This window comes from Harmonia axyridis, chromosome 1, assembly GCF_914767665.1.
Source record: "Harmonia axyridis chromosome 1, icHarAxyr1.1, whole genome shotgun sequence".
Classification (NCBI taxonomy): Eukaryota; Metazoa; Arthropoda; class Insecta; order Coleoptera; family Coccinellidae; genus Harmonia; species Harmonia axyridis.
In genome coordinates, this window is record NC_059501.1 from 37,177,858 (window position 1) to 37,202,824 (window position 24,967).

Sequence of the window (24,967 nt, forward strand, 5' to 3'; positions counted from 1 at the left end):
TCCTATCAATAGCATGAGTTTCTAGCGCTTCATTAACCAGACGACTACGGTGTGGACGGGCATTATCGTCAATTAAAATGAAATTCTCGACCACGGCAGCCGCAAACGGAACAATTATGGGTTCAATAATCATATCGTGATATCTCTGGCTGCTCATGGTGGTGTTCTGCAGAACAACCAACTCTGTGCGTTGGTTCAAACAAATGCCTCCCCATACACATATAGAACCTCCGCCGAAAGCTGTTGTGGGTACAATAAACTGTTCTGCTTACCTTCGACCTCTTTCCCTCCAAGCAAGAATACGTCCATCGGAGTTGACCAAACGAAATCTAGACTCATCCGTAAATAAACATCGGCTCCAATCTTCAAGTGTCCAATTGCGGTGCTCCTCAGCCCGATGAACCCGTGTTCCCTATTCAAACGGGGATGTTGTACCCTCCTACGTGCTCTCAAACCACGAACATGTAGTCGTCTTACAGTCTGGTTCGAAATTAGAACTCCTGTTGCAACTGATCTATTGAGCCGCGACGCCGGGTAAGTGGGATTTCTCCTAGAATTGAGGATCAAAAGACGATCTTGGGCAGCTGTTGTACTGCGCTGCCGACCTCCCCCATGAACATAAGCTACTGAGTCTTTTGGATGAACCTATTCCAAGCCCGACTCACGACATTTTGCGAAACATTCAACCGCCGGGACACTTCTCGCTGGGACAAACCTTCCTGTATCCACCGTATGATTTGGTCCAGTTGCACAGGAGCCAAACGTCTTCTCGGCATGACTGATAACCTGATATTGTTCTCATTTCTTCAATTATTGTCACCTTATGTGTTTGAACGAGAGAAAAAAATCAGATTTAATAACAAATACCACATTGCTTTTCACTCCACCTGTAACAGCCTACAGATAATAATCGATTTTGTGAACAAGAGCCGATGAAGTGAGGAAGACTTTGATATAATCAACTCAAAACATCTTACTTGTTCCTTAGAGAACATATAATGTACAGATATTCACGAGATAACTTGAAAAAAATACAAATGAAGAGAAGTTCATAAGTGATCCCTAGCAATTGTTGATCAGTGTATTAAATTGGTCATCGTCCGGTAAACATTTCTTTCCAGACATAACGAAAAAAACTTATTAATATACAATAATTAATAACGCGCGATCTTTCACCAAACAAGTCAAACCACGTCTGCGCAGATTGGTAATAACACGTAGCAAAGTAGCAAATTATAGGACCCGTTTTATATTCAAATCGCACGTCGCATTTTTGCGGCGCCACGCCTGTGAAACCTTGGGTTTTGAAATAAGTAGCACGATTTCTGCTTCCTGGCAGCAAGTCGCATGCTACTTTGGTGCGAAAGCCCAAAATTAAAAGACATAAATATCCTAAGACCTGCAAATAGGCAAAGGTTGTGCTGCTGCCAAAGGATGGAAAAGATCTAAACCCGTCTTCTAATTACAGACCTATATGCCTCATAAATACCACAGCAAAGCTACTTGAGAGAATGATAGTGGATAGATTAAAGCTGGAGCTTGAGCGGAATATGGCGATATCCCCAAATCAGCGCGGATTCATAAAGAAGAAATCTCGATAGTGGCAGCAATGGTGGACATGAAAAGGAAAATTATGGTCAGAAAGTCGACATGGTGCGTGTGCTAGTTGTTGAAAGGCATTCAACACGGCGAGATGGGATCGCATAATTAACTGCTTGAAAGCTGTTCTGGTCAGGTATGTGGAAGATTATTTTGCAGATCGTTTGGTGAAAACTGGAATCTATGCACCACATAGGTGTAACATGGGAGTGCCACAGGTCTCCATCAATGTCCCAACATTGTGGAACGTGATGTATGATGGGGTTCTGTGGCTTAAATACGGCCCGAATATCGGGATTATAATGGTGGGTGTGAGGATAGAGGCAAGAGCACAACTACGTTATCTGGGAGTGGTATTCAGTAAAAACATGACGTTCTCACGATCTCATGATCGATAGTATAGTAAAGAAGGCATCCGCGAAATGCGCGGCTCTATCAAGAATCATGCCTAATGTGGCAGGATCTCGCTATTGCAAACGGCGATTATTATGTAGAGTGATACACAGTATGTTACTTTATGTAGCTCCGGTATGGAGAAAAATAAAGAAACAAACTCAACTAACAAAAATGACAACCAGAAAAGAGGGTTGCTCCAAGTGATATCGGTATACAGAATGGTCTCTGCAGAGGCTGCACGGGTCACCAGTGGAACTAATGATTGCCGAATGATGTTTTTTTATACAAGATGGGGGGCAGATTAGCTGGTAACAGAAGTATGGCCTTCGAGAGAATGGCGAAGAAGTGGCAGGAGAGGTGAGAAGGGGCAAATGAAAAAGCATCAGAGTGGTCAAAAAGGCTAATAAGGAAAATAAAGCCATGGATAAACTGTAAACATAAGAAAACGTCGTACTTCTTTAAGCAGCTTCTCAGGAGACACGGCTCGTTTGGCACATTTACGAGTAGAATTGGAAAAACTGCTGACGACCTGTGTAGAAGGTGCAGAGGTCAGGACAGTCGATGACGTCTCCTTTCACTGTAAAAGATGGGAGAAGTAAGGGAAGATAATGGTGAGTGAGATATGTAAACTCTAACTAAAATGAAGGAGATAATCCCAAAAATGTTAGAGAGTAGGGATTATTGGAATAGAATGTATGGATATATGTATATATATAACGGGTATCATGGAGAGAAAGGCGGTGGAGGATATATTATAGAGCTATAGATAAAATTGAAGGATTAATCGAGGGAATGGGTCGCAAAGTTTTATCCTGCAGCGTAGCTGTCCTACAAATTTTCCGTTTATCATCTTCACCCAAAGATTTTCATGCAATATTTACAGATTTTCGTACAATTGTGAACAATCAAGTTAAATGATCTTAAATGCCAAATCAACCTTTTTTTAATATTCTCTGATGCGTTCTAAAGCTAATAACAGGCCAGAAAGATGTCCTAAAATGGGATGTACCCGGAGTGTGGTTAAAATCATTTCAAATATATAAAGCTTGTATTATTCTGAATCATTCTCCGCATTTCAAAATCAACTTCGAAATTTTTAGATCCTTTTAGTATATATTATTTCCTAAGACCATTAGTTCTTGGATTCTTCAATACTGTCCTTTAGCATATTCCAGGTGATTTTTTGCTTTAGGCATGTAAAGAAGAAAATTTATTTCAAAAATATTTTTCATAGAATACCTTAGACAAAGGAGGACCAGAAACCGTTATTGCAAAGCTAGTTCTAGTAAATAATTTCTGGTGAACCAAAGAAATCACTTAATTGGATTTTTAATTTTTTTTGTTGAGCAAACTAATTGCATAATTTCTTCAGTTGGCAGAAGAGCACAAAAACAAAACCACATAGGACATTTTGAAAAATTTCTATAATTTACACGAGCTAAGACTGAAATACTTGCATTTAATACTTAATGGTGAACTCTTAAATGACGTTTTTTATGAAGAATGACCATCAATTTTTGTTTGAACATTTGTTGAATATAATGTTAGTATTCCAATACTAATTTGACTATCTTTAAAGATTTTCAAGTTGAAATGGAAGAATTTTCAACATAAGGTGTATATTTATCAACAAATTATTGTATTAACTGTCTTTTTATTCACCTGTTTTTAGTTGAAATTGAAGATTTTCAACGCAAGGTGTATAGCGAACTGTTCAAGTCATTGCTAATTGGTAGTTGATCAGAAACAAGTTTTATACTTTCTATATTTATCATTAGAACTTAAAATGTGTTCAAAACTCCAAATTGTTAATATCATATTTTTGGTTGCGAAAACAACGAAAGTACAAAACTTGTTTTAATATGGTGTATATTTATTAAAAAATATTCTTATTCCCCCTTCTTTGCACATTCAATATATCCAACATAAATTTATTTATGTGAGGAAGAATATATAGAAATATTTCAACATTTTTTTTATTTAAATAAAATTTTCAAAACATACATACAAACAATGATATAAATACAGCTGCAGATAAAATAATTAAAGCAAAGATTCAATGTCCAAATTGAACTTTTGTCATATATTCACAAAGATTCAAATATCTTAATATCAGTTAACATGGTAGCAACTGATTTGAACTAATTAATTATAATTTGGTGAAAAAAAAGCTAAATTCTTAAATATGCAAGGCAAATGTTCCCAGAAGTGAAAATTCATTCAAAAGAATCACAAAAATAAAATTATAATTTCCTGGAAGAACTACAAAGTTTTTTTGCATTAACTTTTATCGTCATGGACATAGTGTCATGAAAGTGACGAACTTTTCAATTTATTGTCACTTAAATAATTTTAAGGTCCCCTTCAATTGTCCATTATATACAACTACATAGATTTTACTATAGAAAACAATAAATAAAATTTAAAATATGTAACAATTTGCCTTTGCAAGTGAATACATGCAAGAGCTATTATTTTAAATGGAATGTTTTTTAGCACATAAATTTTCTGGAATAATTTTTTGGACTTATCCAGAAAATAAAACTTTCAAAATGTATGACAATATATACTGCTGTTTTATTTCAACATCGGAAATTTATAATAGATAAATTTTTATTTTGTACAATTGAAAAACCTGCTCACACACTTGAACATGATATTATTAACAATAGATATAGAAAAATTATAATTTCAAATACTATTGAAACAGAATTTAGCTTTCCGCACAAAAACTGAAAAATATGCAAAATATTCATGAAAAAAAGTCAAATATTCTGAAGAAAATAGCAACACTCAATGTTGTATATAATTAAAGATATTTGAGTTATTCATAAAATTATAAATAACACTTTGAAAGGTCCACCAAGATTTACGAAAATCTAAGCACTTTTCATAAAGCATGTTAGTGATGATGTGTTTGTAATACGTAAAAAAGAATAATTTCCTTAGTAAAATCTGATTTCCCTACTGAATGGAAGCTACAGTTTCAACAAGGCTTCAATGAGAAATAAAATAAAACTATTCAATTAAATAATTAGAAAAATTGGGATAAAAATGTTTCCCATAAATGCTCGAAAAATAACATCATTATGAACTGACTTATTTTAGTACTTAAGTTAGATTTATATTCAATGAAGCAATAACATCTAAAATATAGCACAGGTAAGCTGAAGCTCCAAGAACACATTCTGAAATTCAAGATAAAAATAGTTAAAAAAATATGTTTTTTCAAATTATTGTTATGAATTGAAGCAAAATAATCTGACACCAATAACAATACTTAGAAGTAAGAACCATATTTTGTCAGGGAAGAATATTCATTATATTTTTACAGAATATCAAAATTTCTTTTCACTTTTTCTGAATAATCCAGAGGTATAAATTATGAATGAAAATTCGAAGAAATGCATCCACCTTCAGTAAAATGGCTCAACAACAAAAATTTTGTAAAACTGTAAAAAGAAAAAAAGGATAACCCAGTGTACTGGTATGCCTTGTTTTACAATGAGATTAACGACTATTTCAATCAAAGTCAGTTTTTTACAGTCTACTTTCAATACACTTAAATTATTTTTTTCAACATTATACCTACTCAATATCTCAAAAAAGTTACCAAAACTTGAATAGATGCAATTCAATTTTTTTATTTGGATACAATCGAAAATCAGATAACAACATTTGTGTTAGTATGTGTGAAGGATAACGAGGGGATTATTCAAAATACAAAGAAAATGATAACGAACATACCTCAAGAAAAAGTTCTAACCGTAGACAAGTGTTTTGGGCTTTGGGCTCTCATCAGTAACGGTAAAAAGCGTAAGGATGAACAACACTTGGAGGAAAACAACAAACAAATGGAGTCAACAACAGGAACCAACCGACCATTTTCTTTTTCCGTAGGCAGACTCAATGGGTTTTCGGCCAATTATCACATACTTCATACATGTTGTTCCTGGACTCAGATGTCACGGTTATGTCACAGTTATAGCAGTCTATCTGTTGAAGTTGGTTGTTGCCAGAAACCCCATTAGGTCTGCCTACGGAAAACACAAATAGGCGGTTGGTTCCTGTTATTAACTCCATTTGTGTGTTGTTTTCCTCCAAGTATTGTTCATCCTTACTCTTTTTCACCGTACTGATGAGGGCCAAAAACCCGAAACAAGTGTTTACGGTTAGCACTTTTCCTTGAGGGATGTCCGTTATCATTTTCTTTGTATTTTGATTTGTTATCCTTCACACATACTAACTCAAATGTTATCAGATTTTCATTTGTTTCCAATTAAAGAAATTAAATTGCATCTATTCATTTTTGGTAATTGTAGTATTCTTAAAATGGATTTTCAAAAACACCACCATTCACTTCTACAAATTTATAATTACTTATACAAAGGGCGTTCTCTCCTTTTCTGATTGAGTCATGCATTTGCTTGAAACGGATCCAAATTTCTAATATGTTAAAATTATACCTATTGAGGCTTTGAATAGATTTCTGAAGAATTCACAGCAATAAAAATACACTTCACATTAAAAAACAATGTAAACAATTCGATGGGTATCTATTGATATAATAGTCACTATACAAATTTTTCACGTTCCAATTTTTACTTTGTACACTTAATTTTTGAACCAGCACCTTAATAATAAAGTGCTGTGAAGTGGATTTTTGGCAATTATTATAAGAACGTTATAATAAGTTGGTGATAACCAACTTGTACTCCTATAGTAATCATAAGAAATAAATTATGGGATCTCTCAGAGAGTCATCCTTATAAATATTATAATGAAAACAATAAAACTCACCCATTTTATGGCTGCGCTGATTGTTGCTGAATCTCGATTTTTTCAACTGTCATGTCGGGATTCATTGCAGTTGCTTCTTGAATTGCTTCTGCTAAAGCTCTATCATGATCTATTGGATCCCCATCTGATTGTATAGTAATTTTCTGTTCAACTCTAGTTTCAACAACACCATCTCTCTCTGTTTTGTACTAAAATAAAATTCACTTTTTAGATAGGTAGCAAACTTTTTATATAAATAATTCAGGATATAATTTATTAAAAAAAAACTCAAGAGGTGACAATTAATAGTGCAATTTTAATAATTAAATTTGATAAAAAATATGGATTTCATTGTTTTTTCACTTACTGTGATGGTTTCCACAGTTCTAGTTTTAGAACTTATAGTTTGAGAGCTAATGATTTCACCGGTAGCTTGATAATTTCCATCTTCAGAAGTCAAATGTACTTTTCTAGCTTCTGTTGCAACCACTGGAACTTTGGTAGTTGGTGTCCTCTGTATATTGGGATCTCCACTGTATACAACACTTTCTGTTTGTACAATACCACCAGGAATATCCTTATATGGAAAAAAATATGAATAATTGTCATATATTTCTCAAAAAAATTAAGCAGATATGATTATTGGAAATATTTTGTGAATTTAGAATATATGAAACTAAAGAAATTTTGGTTCAACAGCTAAGGCAACTTATTAACCCCCTTACACCTTTTTTCACATGATGCATAATTTGCATTATTCCTTTTTCAGAGCTAGTTCTGAGCCTGAAGTCCATCCTTGAGAGGCACATACGCTCTCAGTCTTATTTTTAATGAAATTCAATCAAAATGTTTCTCCTGGAATGTCGAATTGTTAGGCGAACGATTTTGCTGGTGAAAAATTCGCTTCAACAGAAGCTTTTGAAAATCGATTGCCTCAATTTTTCAATTTCAATTTTTTTAACAATTTATCGAACACATAGCATATTTGACCTAAATCAGACTATTCTAACTATGGTAATTAAAGCCTTGTTTTTCATGCAAAAATTATGGATTTCTTTTCATTACACCATTTTCCTGCTTGTACAATTGTATTAACACGAAAAATGTGAATAATCCCTCAAAATTTTTGAACGAAAATTTCTCAAAAATAATTTCAAGGTTAGCAGCTTTGTAATTACCACTGAAAGAAGCGTCAAAAAGGCAAAATGTAATAAGGAGTTAATAGTGCCAAACATCTGTGAGAAATCCAGCCCAAAAATAGACACGAAAATAGGCGTCAAAATAGACAAAAAAAAGTACCTATAGTCTATAAGAGTTGGAATATGAGACACGACTTCACGCGACATCTCCTAAAGATATGCACTGTGATTATGAACTAAACAAGTGAATTGCCAAATAATAGATCGAAGAAAATATCCAGCTTATCCAACAATGGAATTTAAAAGGGTTATACTGTGATTTTATCTTTTTTAGCAAAATATCCTATTAAATATTAATGAATGAAGGAAAAATTTTCAAACAGATAACATGACACTCATACATAAAATCATGCACAGGCATTTTTCAAAACATCTCACATGCTTCAATACTTACTGACCTATATTTCATAGATAAATAATTAACATTATTATTATGGAGGGACGGTGAAGTACTTTCGTTATGTTACCTACCTTGTATATATCACTGTTATAGTATGGATGACTTGGATCATCTGGTGGATCAATTGGAGTGCCTGAATCACCTGAACTAGTCGAGCTTATCGAGTCTCGTCTGCCCAGCTATAAGCCATGCGAGGATGAATATTAAAATCAACCAAAAATGTGATGAATTTTATAGATCCAATAAATTATGAAAAACAACTCTCCCCTATGAACTAGCCTGAATGTCCAATGAATAAGATAGGATCAAACTCCGTTTGTCAATGGACGAACAATACGCTTCGGCCAATGTCTGAAATATCGCTTTCCAACTTCTTAATGTATACCAGAACGTGTTATCTGCACCGGCGAGCTTGGTTATACATTTTTTATATAAATCCCAATTTTGAAAAAACAAAATCCCATTCACATGAGAATAATAGAATCTAAAACACGGCGAGAATGACATAATTAAGACTGACTTCAGATCAGTGCTTTCCTGCTTCTTATTTGTGTTCAATGCTTTCGTGTAATGTAAAGAATGTCATGCTTTCAGGCTAACTTGCTCGAGTATGCATTATGTTACGAAATGTTATATTTTGGACATATTTTTCGTCCACTGGACGAAATCGGTGTTTAATCCTTACATATAATAATCAGTAATTTTTATGCCAACCAATTTTCCATATAGTGTATTATTGGATCTAACAAATGAATCACGAGATATTAGTCAAAACAAAAGAACAATTGTAGAAAATAGCTGCCAAACAAAACTAATATCAAAACATAATAATAAAGGGACAACTGGTATCTAATCTGGCTATATATCAAAGTGAATCTCTAAAAAGAATATAGAAATTTCAATAGAAAAAAGTTTGTGATCAAAAGTTTTAACGTCATAAGTTGATCCTTTAAGGAAGATGAATACGAAGAATGAAAATGCAAGTATGATGTTCATAAAACTAGAATAACAAAATAATAACCTGATCAGCAGATAATACAGTGCTTGTTGTTTTGACCTCTTGAGTCACTGTTCTTTGCTCCTGACGAGTAGCGCTTGATGTCATAGAGTGAGCTACAGTTTTCTCTTCCAGTTGTTGTGTTCGAGCATTAGTTCCAAGGTCTTCATGTGTAGTAGCCGTTCGCGTAGTAACAGCTCTTGCAGTTACGAATGGCGATTTGCCATCATCAGAGACTGGTGCGTCCGCCTTAGATAAGGAAAAATAATAAAACAAAAAATAAAAAAAAAATGGGAATATGGTTAAATTAAAATTGATATAATTAAAATAATAAAAGCGGAAAGCAGCAAACAAAAATTAAAAAAACCTGCCCAGATTATGATATATTTGTATAATTTAATTTATTAGTGTAATTTATCACAGATTCCTTAAATTTAACTCGTACTACTGAATGTACACTTTTTAAGTAGTACATGGAAAGCAGTGTCAATTTTTCTTCAATACAGTATCAGCAAATGGGCACAAAGGCTTCATAAATGTACATCCTATAATTCTCATAAAAATACTGAACAGATATATTCGGCAATATTAATTCTTATTTACATTTAATTGTTATCTGCTTATATTTCCGAAACACTGTTACTGTTTCTGTTACAGATACTGTTTCAAAATAAGATGAAATAGTTTGAGAATTTGTAATGGAACTGAGAAATTTTGGGAAAACTACTCGGCTGGATGAAAAAATTAATTTGAGATGCATTTTTTGCGACTATTTACAAAATGGTCCCCCAACTTTCACCCACTCATGAATGATAATGAAATAAAGAAAGAAATCAAAAATACAAAAACAGCAATAGTTTGTAACTGAAATGGAAACGATATGAATTACTTCTTTATCACGATTATGGAAATTCCAAATTCACTAACAATTTTTTGTTTGTGAATCTGGATAGATTTAATATTCTGTTCTAAAGCTATACATATAAGATTTCGCTCTTTTTTCCAGAGTTTTTTTATATCTGGGTAACTGTAGAGTTCAGTGTTCTCAAGAACATGCATTATACATGCACAACAATATAGGTATTTTATTCTTCGAGGTTTAAATCAGAGAAATATTCATTTTAATTTTTTTTTACTGTTTGGAACAACTCAGAAAAAATTATATGAGGGCAGCAAAAAGTAAGCTTTTACTTTCCCAATGCAATAGTTGCACAAAGTTATGTCATAAATATTTTGCTTTGATGAACTGAAACTATCATGTAAAGGTCCCATTCAGTCTTTTTGATATTAAAACTAAAATAACATAAATATTCTGCAGTCGTGCATTTATATTAATATTATTATTGCTGAACTCAAGAAAAATATGAAGTTTGGGTATGTTAAGTATTCTTATAATTCAAGAGGAATAAGGAATACTCAATACAAAACATGTTCTGTATTACTTATTTTTCTCAACTCTTTTATAACTAATGCAAAGATGTTAATTAATTTTTTTTAAGAGATTCACTCGAAGCCTTAAGCGAAAACATCAATATTCAGAATGGCTTAAACAATATTAACAAATTCAAACTCACCTTATTAATTTGCGTTGAAACAGTAACTTCACCAGTACGGCCATCCTCAACTCTTTCTTCGATATTTTGAGTTACACCATCCTTATCCTTGGTAACAATTTGCTTTGTTGTTGTCTTAACAATGACAGGTGTTGTAGAAGCAACCGTCTTTTTGCTTTTGGATGACTTTAAATTCGTTATATCTTTCAAATTCTCGGATGCATATTCGTTCAAATCATCGTCACTAGAAAGGTCGGAACTACCAGGTTTGTAAGTTTCCACCTTTACTTTGAGATCCTTCAAATCCTCGAAATGACTTGGATCAATTTGAGCATAATTGAGTATCAATTCTCCAGTAACAGGATCCCTTCGTGCTGTTTTTGGGTCTATATCTCCAGTTTGAGGATCAATATGTCCCCACTCGGTATGAATTCTACCAGTTTCAGGATCTATTTCACCAGAAAGTGTTAATACTTGGGTTACTTTAGTGTTCGCACTTTTAACCAAAGGATCATTAGGGTCAACCTGTACGATTTTTCCGGTTTTTGGGTCCACCAAAGAATAAATATAAACTGTTTGGGTGCTTATATTAATTATCTTACCAGTATTTTCATCAAATTGGCAGTCTTTGGGATCGATTTCTCTGACTCTTCCAGATGGTTCAGAATCGTTGATTAAATAAATTCGAATTATAACTAACTTTCCTGTTTTTGGATCAATTCTTCCGTATTTAGTAAATATTTGACCAGATGCAGGATCGATTTCAGAGGTAGAGTATATTGGACTACCGGTATCATCGACTTCACTAGTTTTGGTGTAAACTTCATTTGTTGATGGATCTACTTTAACATTACTAGAGTCAACTTTAACGATCTTGTTGATAGTTCCTGATTTAGGATCTAAGTAACCATACAATGTTATGACATAACTAGTAATTGGATCTACATATCCTGTTGAATAGATCTCTTGTTTAGTTATAGGGTCCTGAGAATCATATACCCAAACCTGTCCCGTTTTTGGATCTACCTTCACATCTTTCAGTTCACGCTGAATCAAATTCCCTGATTCATCAATCAAAGGTTCTCTGATAAAAACGTTAATTATTCTTCCAAAATTAGGGTCAATTTTTCCAGTTTTAGGATTAATATAACCTCCTTTCAATAAAATCTGCCCACTATTTGTATCAATTATACCTGCCTTTACGTCTTGTTTTCCTGTTTTGGGATCCATATACGTCAATGTTGCTTTGAGAGGATCTAATTGACCATACTTACAGTCAATTTTATGTGTCTGAGGGTTATATATACCATAAGAAATTTCAGGAGAAACAGTTTTAGCGTCGATGGTTGCCTTTTTAGGATCAATTTTAGCTATGTAGCTAACAATTTGGACTTCAGGATCGATTTCTCCTCCAATTTTAATCACCTGTGCCAAATCAGAATTTAGCGTGTCTGTTTTTGGATCCTTTACTCCGGAAGATATGATAACATTACCTTCGTTATCGAGTTGAATGGGTCTTGTTTCTGTTTGTCCAGTTTTCGAATTTTTTGTCATTATTTTCAGAAGTTTCAAATCTATTTTACCATATTTGGTTACAATTTCGCCAGTTGACGAAATCTTTTTACCTTTGGTATTTTCCATATGACTATGATCAAAATCAATACAACCGTATGTGGCATTTTTCTTTCCAGTAATAGTAGTAATTTCTACAACAGGATCGTTTTGTCCAGAAATACTTATTAGTTGACTCAAAGTGTTGTCCAATTTTCCAGATTTAGGGTCAGTTATTCCACCTGTAACCAATATTTGTCCATTCTCTTCATTAAGACTGGCTTGCTTTGCATCAACTTTGCCAGATTTCGGGTCGTTAATGATAATTTTGCCAGTTTTTGGATCAATCAAACCATACTTGGATTCAATAAGACCTGTTTCTGGATTGAATAACGCTGTGGATTGTTCAAATTGTCCTTTCTCAGGATCAATTTTACCGGTTCTGGGATCGATTCTTGTAGTTATAACAGTTATTTTGATTATTCTTTTTCGTGGAAGAGGAGCGGCGTTTGGATCTTGAGCCTGTTTCAATCCGACAATGGAGAATGTTTGACCCAATGAAGGATCTGGTCTTCCAGTAGATGGGTCGATTACCGGACCACCATTGATTAATATTTGACCAGTTAACGGATCTACTTTACCAGAAATTGTCTCACTTTTACCACTAACATCTTTGACCACCATGGATCCGGTCTTGGGATCTAACTGGCCATATTTAGTTTCAATTTTTCCAGTTATTGGATCCAAGATACCAGTTATATGTTCAAGTTTGCCAAGTTCAGTATCAATTATTCCAGTCTTTGGATCTTTCCTACCTGTTATGACCATTATTTTAACGATACGATGTTTTGGTACCATCTCAACTGGTTGTTCTGCTTTAGCAGAAACAACTTCTAATTTTTGTTGCGAGACATTCGATGATTTTGCAGGAGATACACTTGTTTTACTTGGTTTCATTTCTTGTCCAGCAGAAATAGCAGGTTCGACTGCTTTCACCGCTTCCACAACTTCAGGTTTGGTCAATTCTTTTATAGTAGGTTGTTGAGAAGCTACAGGATCAATAGAAGGTTCGATTATTTTCACAGAAATCGATCTTCCGAGATCTTTCTCAAATTTGCCTGACTTTGGATTGACAAAACCTCCTTTGAATATCAATTCACCACTGTTTGGTTCAACGACGCCTTGTCGAGTTTCAAGTTTTCCAGATTTAGGATCAGTAATAGCTAAAGTTTCTTCAATAGGATCCAAAACTCCATATTTCGTGAATATTTTATTACGATCAGGATCGTATAAACCAGGTGAACTATAAGGTATTGCATTTTTAGAATCAATAATATTCTTTTTGTTGTCAGATTTGCCAACAAAGCTAGTGATTTGTATTTCTGGATCAATTTCTGGACCCACTTGAATAACTTGTACCAAATTAGGATCTGTTTTGCCAGTTTTGGGATTAACTATATCTGAAATGATAATGTTGTCGTCTTTGTCAACAACAACTGGCTTTTCTGTGATTTTTCCAGTTTTGGGATCTCTAGTGAAAATTTTCATCAATACTAAATTGATAGTTCCTTGTTTTGTGAATATTTCACCTGTTTCTGGATTGATTTTACCATTGGTAATTTCTTGTCGGCCGTTATCGATATCTAAAGCACCCGTTTTAGAATCTCTTGCAGTAGTAACAGTATTAACTATAATTGCTGGGAATTGAGGATCTACAACATTTATAACTTGGGACAGGTTTGAATCAATTTTCCCTGTCTTTGGATCAATAACACAGTCAGGAACATAAATTTGTCCAGTATTTTCATCGAATTTTATGGATCCCACTATTGGTTTTCCAGATTTGTCCTTTTGTATAATTTTGCCATTGATTGTATCTAATTTTCCAAATTTCGATTCAATTATACCTGTTACAGGATCCACAGTTGCAGTAAGTTTTTCTACTGTTGTTGATTCTGGATCTACAGCTCCTGTTTTCGGATCTTTTCGGTTTGTAATAACCAAGATTTTCACCAAACGCTTTTTCGGAATTGGATGAGAAGGTAGAGCTCCCTTAACAGATTTCTTTGATTCTGTTGGTCTATTTCCAACTATTGTCAATATTTGACAAAGGTTATTATCTTTTTTACCGGTTTTTGGATCTATGACGGATCCATTCAAAACTAGAATTTGACCAGTTGTGGGGATGATTACTCCTTGTAAGGTTTCATCTTTTCCAGAAGTAGGATCGGTTACTACTAATGTACCTTTCTGAGGATCTAATACTCCATATTTTGAGCTTATTTCTCCGGTCGAATGCAAGGTACCTGCAGACTGATCAACAAATGCGTTTTCCATATCTAATTGACCTGTTTTAGGGTCTTTTTTAGCAGAAATCACTAACAATTTGATCACTTGATTTTTAATGTCAGGGGTAGTAGTTCTATTAGCTGCCGTTGGTGAAGAAAACTCAACTGCACCGGGAATTTGGGAACTATAAGGTTTCGCAGTATCCACTTCTACTTTAAGAGATCTTGCAAGATTATTATCAGGTTTTCCTGTTTTAGAATTGTTGATGCCTTTGAATAGTAATTCTCCTGAAGCCAAATCTCTAGAACCTTGTTTTATATCGATTTTTCCTGTTTTAGGATCTACATGAGTCAGAGTTTCATTTAATGGATCATAAATTCCGTACTTAGTATAGACTTTATTATTATCTGGATCATAAAGTCCTAAGGTTTGTTCAACTGGTCCTACACTCTTAGGATCCAGACCTTTTTTGTCAATTTTTCCAACTATAGACGTAACTTTGACTTGAGGTTCAATTTCAGAACCAACCTGTAAAATCTGACTTAAATTATTATCCTTCTGTTGTGTGATTGGACTTATAACTCCAGAAAGAACAATAATATTGTCTTGAGCATCAAACTGAATTGGTACCGCTTCGGCTTTTCCCGTTTTAGGGTCAGTTATTGTGATGTTCTTTTTTTTAGTATCAATAAAGCCATATTTAGTGATAATCTGTCCCATGTTAGCATCAGCTTTTCCATTAGTTGTTTCCTTATGAGCTTTAGTAATATCCACTTGTCCTGTTTGTGGATTTCTTTGTGCCGTTACTGCAGTAATGGGCAAAATTGTATCATTATTATCACCGAATTTTATTATTTGACCTAAAGTATTATCAATTTTATTTGTTCTAGGATCTAAAATATCATCCCGTACAATGACTTGTCCTAGTACAGTATCAACTTCAATATTTTTTACTGTAGTTTTTCCTGTTTTAGGATCCTTTAGGGTGACAGTTTTGTTTATTAGATCGATGTCACGATATTTGGTTTCTATATGACCAGTTACAGGATCTCCTATAGCCTCCAGGTGTTCAACAAAACCATTTTCAGCTGCAACTCTACCTGAGGGATCCTTCTTAGCAGTAATGACAATAAGTTTAACCAATCTTTTTTTCGGGATAATAGCTAAAGGACTTTTTGGAGGAGGTTCTTGATGTTGTGATGCAATAGAAATAATTTGCCCCAAACTTGAATCCTTTTTGTTAGTTTGTGGATCGATAACTCCTCCTGATGTTATGATAATTTGCTTAGTAGCAGGATCAATATGACCCTGGATGACTTCTTTCTGGCCATTCACTGGATCACTAACAATAATTGTGCCATTAGAAGGATCTATGAGACCATACTTTGATTCAATCAATTTTGTTTGAATGTTTTGATTAGCTGGACAAATATCAACTGTAGCGGTTTCTAAATCTATTCTTCCAGTTTTTTGGTTCTTTTTGCCAGTGATAACAAATAATTTAACAGGTTTTGTGGCTTTTGTGTCAGTTGGAGGAATTGCAGTAGTAATTGAGGTCTTTTGGCCAGGTGGTTCCAAATGAAGATAGCGTTCACCTTCAAGGAAAGCATTTGAATCTGCTTTGGGATCTTTCAAGTATTTATGTTTTCTTGGATCATCAGCAGAACGTAAGCCAGAATTCAACTTATTTTCTTCTCCTGGGGCATAATTGAAAGCCAGACCAGTGGCACGTTTTGTGGATGGAGATTGTTGAAGATTCTCCGGCTCCATATCACTAGAAGATGGTTTTTCATAAGAGAATCCTTTGGTGAATGGTTTTCTTGGGCTGCCTGGTTCTTCGGCTGTCACATAGTCATATTGTTTCGTATATGCTGGTAGTTGTGGTGATCCTACAGGAGGCCCACCAGATTTTTCTTTATCAGGGCTTTCTTTGACTTTTTGTGCCAACTGTTCTTTCTCCTTCTTGTCTTTAGGCGATTTTTCACGTTTGGAACCGAAGAGGAAACCAGGACTCTAATAATAAGCAAAAAATACATGCAAAATTAATTCATGCTTTTTTCAAAATATCTACTAAAAATTTTCAAAAAATTCAACTATATCTAACTGTATATTCAAAAAGAGGATTCATTCTAAAAATAATTTCAATTTCTAACATCCAAATATATAAAAGTAATAAATAATCTTGTACAATTATAATTTAAATACAAATAATTCCATACAAGCTAACAACTACATTTGAGAACTCACCTTTGATTTAGCATCTTGCGACTTGTCACTTTCATTTGTTGAATTGAGGTCATGTGTTCCATTTTCAAGTGCATTCTCATCGATATTTTCTTTCTCATCTTTTTTCTTCCCAAAAAGACCACCTGCTGGGAGCACAGCTACTCCTCCAATTGGTTTCTAAGAAATAGAATTGTCTCAATGACTTTGACATAAATATATCATGATATATATCTAAGCATTTACTGATACTTAAGCAAAGAAAATGTACGAATATTGAAAATATCACACGTCAAACAGAATGCAGAAGCTTAAATTACATAATTTACATTTTTAAGCAATTATATAACGAAATATTAATGAAAATTTCAGAACACAACATGTATTTCTAGAAGTTGTATAAGTTTTTCAAATAATCATAAAATATAACCAGACCATGAGAACCGTATCCATAATATATAATCTACCGCTTATACAGACCAAACCGTTCAATGATTCAAAGCACTATTCTTTGATATTTGGTTATAATCTGGAAATTCTGCCAGATATGTATGAAATATGATTATGTGCAATTATTTCTACTTCCTTTCGAAAGATTAGTTTTTCAAATGCTTAAAATTTGTACTGTATGGAAAATTACTGAACTCCTCTAATTCAACACAAATATGAAAATAAATGAGTGGTCTATATCAATGATAGATTCTTTTTGATTTAAGCTCAGCTTAATGGAATTGTTTAGCAAAATATAAACCTCATCTTCTTCTTGTTCAGCTTCATAATCTCCTTCAATGGAACTTGCAGAACTCACACTGGTTGATCCTTTATTAACAATCCTTGTCAGCTGATTAATGAGGAAAAATTAAGGATTCGCCAAAACTCATCAAAATTATGTAATAATATAAATCAATCCTTTCAGTGAAAATATTAATCTTATCAAATTCATGCAAAATATAAACTTTCTTACCTTATCCTTTTCTTTTTTATCCTTTTGCGATTTCACTCTTGATGGACTTGTGTCTATGTCAGGTATATGTTCTGGGGCACTAGACATTGTGTGTCGTTTATTAGCTTCATTATATTCATCTTCTGCTTTAGATCCTCCAAGAGCTGAGTGAAATATAAGTATTCAATTGTAAAAATCATAAGCAAAACTATTCAAGAAAACTTACGGTCCATACTTCGAGATGTGAGTCTTTTGCCTGTTAGTGATCTTGAAAATTCTGGTGCTGGCCGTTCGATAGGAGTTTTTTTCGTCTCATAATGAGTTCGGCCTGAATACCTGAACTTGGATCCAAGTTTGGGGAATAATGAAGATTTTTGAGAAATTTCAGGAGACATCAATCTTGAAAAAACAACCAATGTTAGTAACAATAAATATGTTGGAAATCATGTCATTTATGAAAGTGTTCATAAAATCAACTGAATGAGAATTAAATAGGTACCTATTTGATACAAAATTCAGATAAAAAAAATTTTGTGGTTGAGTTTACAAATTTCAATTTATGTGAAAATATCAATACATCATTCACAAAAAAAAAAAATTTATTGTTTCATAAAATTGCCCATATAATCTGGGTAATATATAATTTTACCTAAAGAAAGTATGATGTTCAACACATGTTTGCCAAAGTTTTTTTGCAGCTCTATGATTAGCCAATTTGAAGCCTATTGTCGATTCAAATTGTTCAAATTCACCAGGACGTATTTTTATATAAAAATTGTGTCGTTTGTAGCTAATTTTTAATATTTTTGGCCAAGCAAATCTATTTATCCTCAAACGATCTCTGTAAACTAATAAACCTGAAGCGCAGACACCTGAAAATGGAAATTCAATAAATAAATTGATAATATAGAATTAATTTTTGAAGGATTACCTAGCATAATGTCTACACCTTCAGAATCTTTAGCTGGATGTAAATCTACACCATACATGGCCAGTTTTTTAGCATTTTCTAGATAATGAAGTTCAGCTTCTGCAGGTGATTGACCTCTGTAACAGATTAATATTTGAACACTCAAAAACTCGATATATGTATATTAAAACATTCAGTCCATTGAATATCAATGACAAATACAAATACACACATTGAAGTTGAAATTATTGAGTTACTCACTTGTGAGTTTTGTGTAACTCCATTACTTTTTCTTCTAGATCTGGTGTTTGATTTGGAGCAAACTGGAAGTCCTTGAGATAGTAACGACCCATATTATCAGGATCGTAATCACCTAATTCTGACTGCACCAAATAAGATCCCAACAGGGCATGGGTAACAAAAGAGCAAGGCAAGCGGTTTTTCAAGATGTCGTTTCGAATTTGAAGACACAAATGGTATCGAGTGATATCTTCCTGCAATTGAGCAGGATCAGGCGGATAGAATTTTACTTCGAAGTTGAATTTCCATGGTTCACCTGAAAAACAAAAACAATTGAAAACAAAATAAAAAATGATTCAAAGAAATTATAAATTTCACACCAAACTTAATACATATGTCATTGTCCCTCTAAAGAATGGAAAAATGAGGCACATTTGCTTCAAAATGTTCTCAAGCTAGGTTTTCCGCTCTGTTTTGCTTTCATATTTACCAAATGTGATATCTTGGAATGTGTAACGATAATATTAAACTTCCTTCTTCTTAAGGTGTCTTCTTCATTACTGAAGGTTGGCGACAATTTCAGCAAACTCCTTCCTGCTCAAAACTGTTTTCAATACGGTGTGTGACAAACCCAGTCCAATCTTTAATATTCTCAAGCTACAAACATTTTCGTTTTCTGGGACCTTTTCGGCCCTCTATCTTTGTCTCAAAAGTTTGTATTCCCCCTCTGTTATATGTTCCAGATAACTCTTTTTTTGCAGCTTTACCCATTGTAATAGTTCTCTATCTGTCCCCCATAATCCTGATAAAATTCTCATTTGCGATCTGTCTTATCCAAGATATATTTGAAAGTCTGCGGAAAACCAACATTTCAAATGCCCCCAGTCGCTGCATTATTCTTTTTTCCATTGTCCAAGATCCTGCTCCATACAAAACTATAGAATATAACGTTCTCACAACACTTTCAATGTGTTTGAATTTCAATTTGAAAATTTTTTGAATTAGCTGTTCAATTACAACAATATTGTTTCAGATATTCATTCGAAGGTTTATGTACAGTTGTAGAAGTTACTCATAAGGTTTTTTGAATTTATAGTTTTCATTAAAAATTCGTAATTCAGTTCTTGCTGATAATTTCAGCTAGATAAATTAGATCTGCTCTACTCTACACTTCTGCAATAGTTGAGAAATGAACTCAAACAACAGTTGGAGTTGTGAGAATTAGCTTATTCATAAGTTTTAAAAGAATTTCAAGAACATTAAGTATGAAAATGTTTTTGAATGAGTTATCAGGCTAGTACTTACTTTTGAGAAATTTAGATATACGTTTCTCTAAATCCAACCAATTTCTATCGTCATGTCTATCAGCATATATCAGTCCAAAGTAATCCTTTTCTATAAGGTTGATATTTTCACACACCAATTCTAAAAGTTCTCTTCCTTTTGCTCTTTTCTGAAAAAAAAATTATTATTATATTTTACCAACGCTTCAGTTGTGGTAACTTACGTCAATTGTAACATTGAGTGTATTTCCATCCAGAAGAAGGATTTGAGCTACTGTTGAATCAGTGCTTCGACTCAGTGTTGAGGATTTACTTTTTGCGGGAGAAGAATCGTTCGTAACAGTCATTTTTTCTTCGGGCATATTTTAATCTGCGAAAAAAGAAATTTAATCAAACCAATTTGATATGTGACTTTCATGGTGTGCAAAAATAGAAATTAAACATATTCTTCAGTTTCAAATATATTGTTTAAAATTTTGCAGCTTACTTGAAAAAGTATCTATAGAAAATAGGACGAAAGGCAAGAGAACATTATACCAGCACGCCTCTTGGTGTATAAGAAACAGAATGATACAAGACTAGTCTCAATGCTTCATTGTTATTACTGCGGAAACTGAACAAGCAAATTGCCACAACGTAAGCTTTTGAGTTCACATAATTAAGTTAAGTGAAGATACATTCGAATTTAATTTCCGATGCGCTTATCGTTTTCATCAATTTCTTGAGCAAGTCTAAATTCAATTTGGCCAACTAAGAGCGAAGTTGAAGGCATGGTATAATGTCGGAGATAGGTGCACATTAATTGATTCCACATCAATTTCACAGAGGGTAAACAATATGAAATGAAATTTATACAAGGTTTGCAGGTATACAGGGTGTCCCAAAAAGATCACGTCGAACGAAAACGGAATGTGCTCTACTACAATTTTCGAGATATTTGATGTTTTGTGAAAATGTTGAATTTTTTCATTTTATCTCAAGCTATAGGTACAATTACATACTTTTCGAATCTGTTTTTGCCGTGAATTGTTGAATTATTGCTTTAATTTATGAACTGAAAAATAGCACAAAATATTATTCGATCTGAGGTGGTGTAAAAAAGCACTGGACCTTTTCCCTTTGTTCCGCTTCTGTGTGACCTTATTATAATTCCTACTTTAATCAGCTTCGATTTGGTCTGAAAGGTGGGAATAAATTTCACCCCCAAGTTTGACACTTTTCTTAATAACTATTAACAAAATTGCACTTCTCTCATAACTTTTTCCAAAATTATCTCTACTGCTGAAACTCTTAGAGCAATACAATACTTGTCCCACTTCTTAGTGACGTTGAGTTTTTGATTATCATGTATTGTTGTGCACTAGGAGGAGTGACATTGAATTAAGAATATTATCTAAGAGTTATCCGGCTAATTAATCGAACAAACAGATTATTGGGAAAAAACCTATTTTGCATCACGATAGCGTTCCATATTTTATTTAATTTGAACTTGTACTTATTGTATTTTGAATAAACGCATTTATTATTATTATATTACAAAACTGTGATTGTGAACGACTGTCGGCAACAAATCTTTTCTAAAAATCTATGGTCAATTTTTTTTCTTTCCAAAATTCCAAGTACCATTCAGGGTTCGCTGTAGATGAAACATATACGAGTAAAATAGAATTCGCGACGAGTATTGAAGTCGATTCTTGGAAATGCATTTAAAAAATGTTATTATAATAGGATTTTCTTTAGCGTAGGTAGGGGGCATACTTTTGAAAGAATAGAATAAGTTATAATAACACTAAGTTTACGATTACAATTTCAATAATAAGTAAGGATGAATAAAATTGTAATTAATGTTTCATTGATCAATTTCCGATACTTTTTTGTAAATAATTCGTGCCATACGACTTGAGTCGAGTTCCGAGTATCTGCACTCATAAAGAACTTATAAATAAAAATTGTTTGATCACGATGGTCCAAGTTATTTTGCATCTTATTCGTGTCAGTGCTACTAATACGTACCAGATTATTTAAAGCTTTATGCGGTGGAAGTGGCGCCAAATTTGTTTATCTTTTGAAGCACGAAAAGGTTGATCGGTTGAGAAATAGAAATTTATCAATCAGAGTTTGCTACTCCAAATTCTACATAAAGGTTCAGGATTTTCTCCTATTACATGAAATATTTCAAATAATTTGAATAACGGCTCGTAGGATGAAAAATAAGATTTTCTGGCTGAAGTGAGAGTACCGCGAATACTGCCCTTCAGATGCTGTAAAGTAAACCCAACCGGCAGCTATCTGCCTCAGATTTAGATAAAAATATTCAGAGATTCGTATATCGGCATTATTAATAAAACTCAGAAAATCTGCTGTAAACAAGCGGATTTTTCATCGAATTTTAGGAATCTATATATTTCAAAACAGCCCCTTCAACAATTCCTAGGGTTACTGCAAATAACGAAACAAAATGAATTATTACATCAATAATTATGAAATAAAACTAAAACTGTGACGAGTGGAAACTAATCTAGACACATGGATGCTTGTGTTATGTTATTCACACCCACCAGAAGGACAAATATACCATCCTATAAAAAGGGCAATGATGAGAACAATATGATAAAAAGCCATAGGCCATAGGGGTCATGGTCCCCCTCGCGGACCTTAAAAATAAACAAGTGTATCCTGAATTACCGAAAAATATTCGTGGACACTCAGAAGGGAGAAAGATTGGATAAGAACTAGAATGGTTGGAAGAAGGTTAAATAGATTATTGGCATTAATGCATATACACAGTGCCATTTGCTGTATGTTGATAATATTATCTAAACGTACGCAAGTCAAAGGAATAGGGGATTTAAATTTGTTATTTAGTTTTTAATATTATTTTTCCAATAGATAGCTTAAGTTATCTGCATCTCGCGTTGTATAAGTCCGATCGGGTTCCACTGAATGGCGTTAGAAAGATGAGATTTCGTTCTACAGAAACTTTCGCGACAGTTTTGTGACACTATAGCAAAGAAAAAATACGCAATATTTTAGTTTTTCAATGCAAGCCAAGCAGCTGAAAATGTAAATAGTATTTATGGTCTCTATACTGTAATAGACAATCACGCGCAATTTTGGATTCGTCGATTCCGTTCCGGTAATTTCGATGTCAAAGATGCATCACGCACTGGAAGGCCAATTGTCGAAAATATCGATGAAAATCATGGACATTGTCGAGTTATGCTTCCATTGCTCAAGAGTTAAAGATTGCACAAAAAACCGTTTGGAACCATTTGCATAAGGCTGGTCTCAAGAAGAAGCTAGATGTATGGGTACCAGGCGAGTTACCACAAAAAAACTCTTGGACCGAATTTCCATCTGCGAATCGTAACAAAATCGGCCCCATTTTTTAAACGGTTGGTGGCTGCTAATGAAAAGTGGATGACTTACGACAAAAACGTCAAGCGAAAACGGTCGTGGTAAAAACGCGGTCAGCTGTCGGAAACGGTCAAGAAGGTTTTACTGTGTTTTGGGTGGGATTGGCAGGGAATTATCTAAATGAGCGCTCCCTTAAGGCACAAATGTTCACTCGCAACTGTATCTTCTGAAGAAAGCAAACGCCCATAAGCGACCAATAGGAGAGGAATTGTTTTCCATGCGGACAACGAAAGGCCTCATACATCGATAGTGACTTCCCCGGAGGTTCTTATGCATCCACCTTATAGTCCGGACCTGACATCAAGTGATAACCATCTGTTCCTGTACATGGCGAACAATTTTGCTGGTGAAAAATTCGTTTCAACGGAGGGTTGCGAAAATCGACTGCCTCAATTTTTTGCCAATAGGGACGGGGGCTATGAGAGAGAGGCATACACAAACCTTCAAAATGGCAACAAGTTTTAGAACAAAACGCATTTTTGATTACCTGTGATGGTGTTTGTGTATAATTAAATCGGATCATTCTAACTGTGGTAATTGTTTGATGAACTTGTTTTTGTACTACAGAAATTTTGGAAAATGAATATGATATGAGTTACTACAATTGTCTTAAATTAATACAGTTGTCTTAAATAAATAAATAAATAAATACATCTTTCTATAAATAAACACTAGACTCAGTAGGTACCAACAAAAAATTCCGCTATTTTGCTAATCTATATGAGCCGTGACATTCAATCCCCACCTCCCCCCCCCCCTTAAACATCGCCTGGATCCGCCCTTGAGATATGCATCAGTTGCACCAGAAGTAACCTTATCAATTCAACTCATCTCTAGGATTTGTATATTTACAGATTTATTTGATAAATTTTTTTCGCTATTCTTTCATATTTCTGATGACGCTATCAACACGAGATTTTATAGGATGATCACGGAAAAATTTTTTTTTCTTCAATATTTACATATCTTGAATTTTCTATGGTTCTGACGTGATCAGTTCGAAATTTCGCACATAGTTTGAAATTATCATTTTATATGAACACCCAAAATTTCAACTCTGTCGGTTCTGTGGTCACGAAATATTGGGTAAGACTTTTCGATATACTATAGAGGGTAGTCTTTGACTTGTGAATATATTTCAACCGAAGATTCCTGAGGTAAAGGGAAACACTTTTTTTCCTATGTATA

General features: G+C 33.7%; 1 protein-coding gene across 3 annotated transcripts in view; it reads right to left on the minus strand.

The window, feature by feature from the left end:
• Nucleotides 1-3,955: 3,955 nt before the first annotated feature.
• LOC123670608 (protein 4.1 homolog) overlaps nt 3,956-24,967 on the minus strand; it is a 29,806-nt gene continuing 8,794 nt past the window's right edge. The window contains exons 2-16 of one of the 3 annotated variants that reach the window (XM_045604120.1): nt 20,587-20,732; nt 20,385-20,532; nt 19,101-19,395; nt 18,861-18,976; nt 18,579-18,801; nt 18,156-18,328; nt 17,951-18,093; nt 17,738-17,827; nt 17,011-17,166; nt 10,945-16,776; nt 9,395-9,619; nt 8,445-8,552; nt 7,142-7,351; nt 6,796-6,983; nt 3,956-5,183 (exon numbers count right to left, since the gene is read on the minus strand). In XM_045604120.1, coding sequence (XP_045460076.1) covers nt 6,801-6,983; nt 7,142-7,351; nt 8,445-8,552; nt 9,395-9,619; nt 10,945-16,776; nt 17,011-17,166; nt 17,738-17,827; nt 17,951-18,093; nt 18,156-18,328; nt 18,579-18,801; nt 18,861-18,976; nt 19,101-19,395; nt 20,385-20,532; nt 20,587-20,724 — 8,040 coding nt within the window. In that variant the 5' untranslated portion in view covers nt 20,725-20,732 and the 3' untranslated portion in view covers nt 3,956-5,183; nt 6,796-6,800. The remainder of the gene's footprint in view (nt 5,184-6,795; nt 6,984-7,141; nt 7,352-8,444; nt 8,553-9,394; nt 9,620-10,944; nt 16,777-17,010; nt 17,167-17,737; nt 17,828-17,950; nt 18,094-18,155; nt 18,329-18,578; nt 18,802-18,860; nt 18,977-19,100; nt 19,396-20,384; nt 20,533-20,586; nt 20,733-24,967) is intronic. The other 2 variants (XM_045604122.1, XM_045604121.1) reach the window with 2 other exon arrangements.